Here is a 9,416-nt window from a genome sequence, read left to right on the forward strand (position 1 = left end):
GTGCATTCAGCGAACGCCCTTTAGCTTCATGCTGCAGCTGCCAGGTGTCGTACTTTTCAGGGGCGGCTGTTAGCAAGAGAGATGCTTGTTTTGTGTTCTGTGGACTGACTTAACACAAACCCGAACTTCGGCGAGGCGCTTTTTCGACGCGTTCTCGACCATGTCTTCGGCAGCCATGCAACCGCACAGCCGGAAGAAAGTTTGCTACTATTACGACAGTGAGTACGGGTCTGAGATTTTTAAAATTTTGGGATTAGACCGGTAAAAAATGCAAAATCTAAGCGAGTATGTATACATACATACCTAACAGTCGATCGCGGTAGAAGGTGGACTTGTACAATATTTTGGTTGAAATTAGGTCTTTTATGTAAAAATTTTACCTCCAAATTACTGATTATACTTTGACTTTGAAAATTGCAAAACAATATTTCGAATTTCTTGAACCGAAGTGTCGGAAATGCGAAAATTTCATCAATTCGGCCATTAAATTCTCAAGTGGATAAAAGTTGGTACTTTGCGTGATCACTCATGTTCAACGCCACCGGTTCAGCTTACTTACTTTGCCGTGCTTCGGCCGCGGAACTACTATTTCTACCTAATTTCAAACATTTAATATCTCTTAAATGTTTATGTTTCTATAGAAATAAATTTCTTGTATTTAAACTTAGGAACGCAAAAAATATTCATGGTCACCCTCAATCCTTATCCACGTGTGAACCTAAAGAACATGGCGGATACAAACTGAATTTATCGAAGATGATGAACTCGGTCTTCTTCTCACAATCAATATGATTCACTGGATAAACTATTCCATTGCAGGTGACATCGGAAATTACTACTATGGGCAAGGCCACCCCATGAAGCCGCACCGCATACGCATGACGCACAACCTTCTCTTGAACTACGGCCTCTACCGCAAGATGGAAATTTACGTAGGTTTTCTAAAAGACTGCTTTTGCGAAGGCCAAGTTTAAAAAATGAAATTTTAGCGTCCTCACAAAGCAACTGCCGACGAGATGACCAAGTTCCACAGCGATGACTACATCCGGTTCCTCAGGAGTATCCGCCCTGATAATATGGCAGAATACAACAAGCAGATGCAGAGATGTAAGTTCAGTTATCTTCTTTGTTCTGTAATAAAAACCTTGAAAGATTGTTTTGTCGCGGTTTAATAATGTTACACAATAAAAGACACAACCTTTTAACAATTAAATTATATATTTTAATCTGATTTCAGTCAACGTTGGAGAAGATTGCCCTGTGTTTGACGGTCTGTACGAGTTCTGCCAGCTGTCCGCAGGCGGCTCTGTGGCTGCTGCTGTCAAGCTGAACAAGCAGTCGTCCGACATCTGCATCAACTGGGGTGGTGGACTTCATCACGCAAAGAAGTCTGAGGCCTCCGGTTTCTGCTATGTCAACGACATCGTGCTCGGCATCCTTGAACTGCTCAAGTATCATCAGAGGGTCTTGTACATTGACATCGACGTCCACCACGGTGATGGCGTTGAAGAGGCGTTTTACACTACTGACCGGGTGATGACCGTGTCGTTCCACAAGTACGGAGAGTACTTCCCTGGAACTGGAGATCTCAGGGTGAGAACCTGTACCGTTTTCAAGGGAAAAATTTTCTTCGATATTGCAATCGTTTGGAAGGGGTCGGCAGAAGTGTTCGGCGCAAAAACCACGTTAAACTTAAACAGTGCTTGCTTGTGGTTTAGAGGAAACAGAGAAAATAAAGTGCTAATTCATACATAACACGGTGGTTGGTTACTGGTCGGCCTGGGCGCCTGGTCATGGCGCCTCTAGGTCAATAGCACGCCAGAGTTTAAAACACTTATACCACATCTTACGACTCATAATCTACAAATTTTTTAAACTTAAAGTTCATCTGTGGAAATTATTTAAACGTGTCGTGTGATTGCGTGTTATGAATTGACTACCTTTTGATTTGCCTGCATTTCAGTAACTTATTAATCCCTTGTACATTTTACCATTTTTCACTTTTCTTGATTAATACTTAATATAAAATTTTATTTAGTGTTAAATAAAATTTATTTGTCATTTCAGGATATTGGTGCTGGCAAAGGCAAGTACTATGCTGTGAACATTCCCCTGCGCGACGGCATTGACGACGCGAGCTACGAGAGCATTTTCGTGCCAATCATGTCCAAGGTGATGGAGACCTTCCAGCCTGGAGCAATCGTGCTACAATGCGGCGCCGACTCACTCACAGGAGACAGACTCGGCTGTTTCAATCTGACCGTGCGAGGTTTGTAGCCTAACTCATCGCAAGACGCAGCCATTCTCAATTTTAAAATCTCGCTAGGCCACGGAAAGTGCGTGGAGTTCATGAAAAAGTACAACCTGCCGCTGCTGATCGTGGGTGGCGGTGGCTACACCATTAGGAACGTTTCCCGTTGCTGGACCTATGAGACTTCGGTTGCATTGGGCGTGGAAATCGCCAACGAGCTGCCGTACAACGACTATTTTGAATATTTTGGACCAGACTTTAAACTTCATATCAGCCCATCAAACATGGCCAACCAAAACACAACTGAATACCTGGAAAAGATCAAGTGAGTTGCATTTTCTTCACTTGAGAAAGGAACTATATTGACTTATGTGTACGTTCTAATTTCAGAACTCGCCTATTTGAGAATCTCAGAATGCTTCCTCATGCTCCTGGCGTTCAAATGCAAGGTAAAGAGTAATTCAATAGAAACATTTAAACTTTGTACTCAAATTTGTGTTATTTAACAGCCATTCCAGAAGATGCGCTGAAAGTAGATTCTGGGGAAGATGATGACAAAGCCAATCCAGATGAACGTCTCCCTCAGAGCATTACTGATAAGAGAATCAATCCAGACAATGAATTTTCTGACAGTGACGACGAAGCTGATCGTAAGGACCAAAAAGCATCATACAAGGGACGCAAACGACCGCGTTTGGACAAGTCGCACAAACATGATAACGACGAGAAAAAAGATGAAGATGATAAAAAGACGAGTAAGTGACAAAATTTGATATATGTCTCAAAACATTAATGAATCGATTGGATCTGCAGAAAATGATGAGAAAGAATCGAAGAAAGATGGTGAGAAAACCAGCGCAGCTTAATGTCCTGATCTCAAAATTCCATAATATAATGGAGAACTCTAATTTGTCCGATTAGAAATCACTTGCTGTTGCTTGCATTTCTTTTTTAACTTGGATAAAAAATGCTATTGTACTCTTTGAATCTGATGTGATTTGGTTAACTGAGCAAAGTCATATTTTTGCCCTCTGAAAAATAATAGTAGGGGATAAAGTGTGATAGCTGTAAATTGACTTTAAGTTTTATTTCAGCATAGTTTTTTTTGCAGAAGGTCATATTTAATGGCTCTAATGTAAACTAAATAAGATCTTAATTTAAATTTGCTCCAAAAGAGTTAAGTTCAAACCAATTTTGGCTTAAAATTATCAAAATAAATCTTCGTGTCGGACAAATTACAGGAATCCAAACAAGGTTTAGATTGAGCACAGTAATTTCTTGGCCAGAACATTTTAAGTCGATTTTGGTTATGTTTTCGTCAGCAAAAGAAGGCTGTTTTGATTGTGAGTGTAAGATTTAGATTTCATAGTTCGCCAAAAGTCTGCGTATTTATTTCCTCAAAATAAATCTTTTTGTACAATGAGATATGCGTCTTTTATTTTTAATTGCCTGACATCAAAAGCCTATACTCGTACGTCCTGTTTGGCATGCCTGCCAGCAAAGGTGGATGCACTGAGCAAAGAGAGATCTCTCTCTGTGACCAACGGCATCTTCACATTTGAAGAAAAATTAAAAATAAACAGGAAATGGTAATCACTATACGCTACTTGAGGAGTCCGCTTGCCGGCCAGTTGAGCTCACGCTTAGCTGCGATATTTTTGAAAGCTATAAATCCTACGGAAGAGTTCATTTGAGAAAATATTTCTAAGCTAATAAATGAACTCTGCTAAACGAAATAATAGCTTGATAGCTAATAGCTGTGTGCTTTTTTCAATTTTCATCTGGGCTTCACCAAAGGAGTAATTTAAAAAAAATGGCAGTCGTTGAGGAAATTCCGTTAGTGGAGCAAGCTATAGTAGTTTTTAAAGAAATAAAATCTGCGTTTCAATGAAAAATTAAAAACATTAACAAATTTTGCAGTTTTAATTTAATTTTAAATTGAAATTTCAGAGAGTATGTATAGGAGAGATCCGAGAGATCAAAAACTTTTGAAGCTGACTCATATTGTAAGTAGATGAAATCTACATATTTACCAATTAAATTTGCAATGATCTAAAATATAAACCAAATAATGTTTAGAGAAGTCGTACGACAAGCAATTAAACTTACAGAGATGTGATGAGTCAAGGGCGAAAATCGGAGCGGTATTTCATTCCAACCTTAACTGTTTCTGTCAGCACTTGTCGCGGCTGTGAAAGTGACGGAATATTTTATTGCGAGACACAGTTTTCGAAGAGCTGGACGAGGGAGGCGGCACACATACACGCTCCATCACGCATTTTTTATATTTCCTTACACCCCCGTCATGTCTTATAAACTTGTGATATAAAAATAAACTTTCCAAGATATTTCGGCCGGAAAGATTTTTAAAGAAGGCAGCTGCGCGCCTTATAACATTCGCTATAAATATGCGTGCGCGAGCGGCGCTCGTTCTCTTTCTGTATATTATCGCTAGTCATATGCATCTCGCGCCGCGCCCGGTTTTCCAAATAAACACGCGACCAGCAGCCCGCCGCCGCCTCTCCATCCCTCCGTCCCGTGCATGTCTCGCCTTTACCGCGGCCGCAGAGACCGATTTCAGCCGGCGTGCGGACGTGCTCTCCGCGGCCGACTGTAAATCTCGCACTTCTCTTGTCTATACTTGGGGTATGAACGCACACGCCACGAAAAGAAGCTTTTGCTGCTTGAAACGGTTCAACTTGGGGATTAATATCTCATCGCACCAAGAAAATTAAGCCTAAAAATTAATAATTTATTATTTTTTCCAAGGAAAATTTGATGTCAGTTCCACTTTAAAATATTGAAATACAGGAAATTTACATATGAGCTGGATTTTAATCTATGTGGAAATATCTGCAGAGGATTTCTAATCATCCCGGAGCATTGAAAATGATTGATTACGATTAAGCCCAACGAAATGGGATCTATTAAATAATACTGCCACTCACCCACCCTGCGACAACGAATTATTGGAATTTTATTTCATTTTTCAATTAAAGAGTGAAATTCTACTAGTTAATCTAGAAGGAAACACCAGTAGAATTTAATTTAAGGTTGCTCTATCAAATAAGTTTTAAATGGTGAAATGTCTTTAAAGATTTTCACATTTCCAATTGTATCAGAAAAAAAGAAGAAGTTGCGGGTGGAATGAATTTTGACCTCAATATGCAACTTGCCTGGTGTAAGTGTTGCACTGGTTGCATAGGTGAGCAACTGCAGGATGCAAAACAAGTTTATTTTACTCACACGAGAATCTTTCTCAGTCATTAATTTTGATTTACCTGTATTGATTATTGAAATATCATTTACATTTACTTAAGATATCCATACTCCTAATTTTAAATTAAAATTGAATTATTTAGATTTAATCCAGCACATTCGTGCAGTTTATTAGAGAAATGTTTTCGATTTCGTTTTGTTCTGTGACCAAAGTTAGTAATCATAGCAATAATCTATTATTTCAACTTTTTCACAGACTATAATGAATTAAATATATATTAAACAAGGTTATAAATACTCGTTACATTACAAGCAAATGACTTTCATAATTTTTGCGATATTTATTAGAAGATTCGCACGTTGCATAAAATTGATTTGCTGGGGGTTTACTTGTCGAGTTAGGATTTGATTTCTCGCAAAATTTTCAATTATTTTGGTTGCTAATAATTTACTTATTTGCTAAAAGGTACTTATTTAATGTGTATGTTTTTCTCAAAATGCTCTTCATTTTTAAATTTTTAGTTCGAGCACCCCATCATGATTTTTTGATATGTGGTTATGGAATTATAGAGTTCTCGAATAACCAAGTTTGGAAATATAGTATGTTTCTTTCTAGAAAATCAGAATAAAATGTTTTTAATTTCTCACCCTTTCACTAAACCCAGATATTATGACAAAGGCAGTGCCAGAAAATCAGCACCGGGGCAACAAATGCGAAACGGGCTGGGTGTGCGCGTGTGCGTTCGCGTCCTTGATTGAAACGCCGTTTTTTTCTGTCAAGCACGGAGCCCACTTATTGCACGGGGCGAGTGTACGTGTGCGAGAGAAAAATGGAGCGGTTAGCCGGCAAATGTGTGTGCGGAGCGGCCTGATTGTATTTGGCGAGCCGGCAAGAACCGGGGTGGCTTAATTAACGGCTCGAGCAGAGAACGAGAGAGAAAGCAGGCAGGCAGTGTTGGGCTGGGCGGAAAGGGGTTGGGGCCATGCGCGCCTCTTCTCTCATCGTGCACGCGCGCGGCTGCGAGAGGCATGCCGCTCCTCCACCCACGCCTCGCATCGGCCCATAGCCATCAAACAGACGGCCGGCTCTGCTCTCTGCTCTCCAAGATATAAATATTTGCGTCAGTTTAGACCATGATTTCATCCAGTTCACTTCACCGCGCGCCAGAAGCAGCCAGCCGCCTCTAAGTAATTTCTTCGTCTCTGCCGGCCGGATTCAAGTGTCTGCCGCTCTCATCAGCCCAAGGGAAAGAGTGCTTGATTTTTATTCATTTTCTTCAAAGTCATAACCGATCGCTTTAGGGATCGATGTTCTGGCAATCGTTTGCAGTGGCTTGCTCAAGGTTTCATTCAAAAATTAACCATCGTCAGGACTTTATAAGGATAATTTGTTTTAATTAGTAGTGGACTCATTGAATGTGTGTTCCTTTTACACGATGAAAACTTAAATTACAAGATTAATATTTTTGTTATAATTTGTATATTCTTAAAACGACTGTTTTCTGTATGACGATTTTTGGGCAACTTTAAAAATAACTCGAATTTTTTCCCGCGAATTGCAAAACGAGTGATTTTGGCTTTCCGAAGACGGCAGAGCACATAAGAAAACATTCTAAATATCATTTGGAGCCTAAAATAATGACCATTTATCAATTCATCTCATCAAATTAAAATCTTAATATTAAATTTTAATTTTAATGTTTGTCCATCTTTTAAAAAGTCTTTGAAATTGTCGAATTTCACATTTTAAATTAATGAAATCTTTAAATCACAACAGGCCACACGAATCATCACTGTTAAAAAAGTTCAATCTAAAAATATGTTCATTGTAAGAAATATCTTTTTAATGGCCTAAACGGAATATTTTAATTTAAAATTAATATTCGCCAAAAAATTTTTACATTTTCATGTGCAAAAAAGACGGCACATTAATGAATGTAAAAATTATATATTCTGTTTTTTAAGGACAACTGAAATTATTTGTGATTGCTATTCTTACTTGAAAATTTAAATGTTTATTAATTTCAGACTGGTATTGACATTCAGCCAAGTTGGTTTACGGAGAGCCGATTTACTGGCCTAAATTTTGTTGTATTTCCTAAATCATTAAGTTTTGTGTTTCATATTTATCTGATTACCAAAAATATTGCGATTTGGTCCATTTTGGGCGGAATTTAATTTTTTAAGCCAATTTAAGAAATTATCAATTATTTCTTGCATTACGAATTATTTCGATTTAGTATTTAGTTATCACTTTGGATTAAATTTGATATTTAACTCTAACCATCATTTTTTAACGAGAATTTCATGGGGAGATTTTTTACAACCGTGGTACTTTCGTTTTATTTTCATCGTTGGTTCATGGGCAACATTTACTTGTCTAATCAATAAATTCTGAAAACACCAATTTTTGAACTTGCGAGACCTCGTACATTACGGAATTCTTATTCCAGATTTTGGTTTACAATGCCCCGAGCGAGTAACTCAAATCAGACAAGCCACTTAATCAATAAAAATTTCAGCTGGCTGTGCTCTCCATAAATTGTTTTGTTTGTGCTCTCTCTCTCTCTCTCTCTCTCTCTCTCTCTGCTTTTGTCCGATTGTGATTAATTAGGCGCCACGGGCAGCAGCAGTCTCAAATAATATTTAAATGGCTTGCATGCATAAACAGAGAGCGGCGGAAATGCAAATATTTTGCTCCAAATAGCCGCGCGCGGGCTGCGATCGCGGGCCGGCCAGAGTTGTTGACTGCGAGCGTCTCGCTGACAATGTGTCAACACAAGCTCTCTGTTTGTGAAACACGAACGATTTGTGCGTGAAAATCGCGCTCAAAGGCGTGTGTGCATGAGGCTAGAAAATGAAAAATAGAACTTTGAGTGGCGAAACGTCCCTCGTGACTAATCATTGCGCGCGGGGCGTGTGCCGCGGGCGCGCGTTGAAAAATGTGAGCCAGAGAGGAATTTTCCACGCACGCACTCGCGTCGTTTCTAAAACGGACTTTGTTTGCAAAAACTCGCCTAGCTAACTGGCAGCGCGGCCGCACTTCTTGTCAAATGCTACGGATAGCCTCTTTGCATGGCCCCGCAGCGAGGGAAAAAGCAAAAAATAAAACGCCAACAGCGGAAGGCTTTCCACGAATTAATGATCACGCTGCTAGTGGGCAGCGCGAGTGACGTTCAGCTACTCACTTAAAATATGTCTCGTTCCTTCGCGCAACCAGTATGCCAGGAAATGAAATTAAACGCGCGTGCGAGATGGGTTTCGGGGGGCCGAAAATTAATTTGTAGCCAAAAACGCGTGTCATGAGAAGATGAAGATCCTCGAAAAATTGATCTTGCGACTTATGTTTTCAAATTTGGTTTCAATTTAATTTTTATTATGGCAAAATCTAGTCAGTGGGAAATTTGCAAACTTAGCAAATTTAATTATACGGCATGAATTAAAAATTCTGTTAATTTGAGACTGTAAAATTAACTTTTTTAGTCTAACGCTGTTATCTATGTCCGATGAAGGGGCTAAATAAAGACATCAAAATTGTCAAAAGTCTAGAATTTATTTTCTTTCAAAGCTCTTTCATAAATATTTATAAAACATAATATTTTGGTATTTTCCGTATTTTCAACCTTCAAAGAAGAGCAAGATTTAAGACTTAAAGGCATGATTATACAGTGCTTTTTAAATTAAATTACTTTTCCTCTTTAATGTTTTTTATTTTATTTTGGTCATAAGGGTCATATTAAAATTCATATCAGTTTGAAACATCTTCGGAGTCCGATGTTATTTTTATCAGACTATTTAATAAAGCTAAAAATCCTCCATTTTAATTTCGTATTCAGGATATACACATAAAGCATTTGCAGCTTTCCCGTACAAGACTAAAACCTTAAATTGATTTAAATTTCTAAAACTATTTATGGAATGATCTGCGTCTTTTCTTACAAATTAA

At 38.6% G+C, this 9,416-nt stretch overlaps 1 protein-coding gene across 1 annotated transcript; it reads left to right on the forward strand.

Annotated features, from left to right (window-relative positions):
* The first annotated feature begins 61 nt into the window (after positions 1–61).
* LOC135945232 (histone deacetylase HDAC1-like) lies at positions 62–3,676 on the forward strand. The gene is made up of 9 exons (XM_065492792.1): positions 62–218; positions 820–932; positions 990–1,107; positions 1,238–1,593; positions 2,068–2,269; positions 2,327–2,576; positions 2,642–2,700; positions 2,761–3,006; positions 3,065–3,676. The coding sequence occupies exons 1-9, from the start codon at positions 161–163 to the stop codon at positions 3,115–3,117; spliced, it is 1,455 nt and encodes a 484-aa protein (XP_065348864.1). The 5' UTR covers positions 62–160; the 3' UTR covers positions 3,118–3,676.
* Positions 3,677–9,416: the final 5,740 nt, after the last annotated feature.

Source organism: Cloeon dipterum, chromosome X, assembly GCF_949628265.1.
Source record: "Cloeon dipterum chromosome X, ieCloDipt1.1, whole genome shotgun sequence".
Taxonomy (NCBI): domain Eukaryota; kingdom Metazoa; phylum Arthropoda; class Insecta; order Ephemeroptera; family Baetidae; genus Cloeon; species Cloeon dipterum.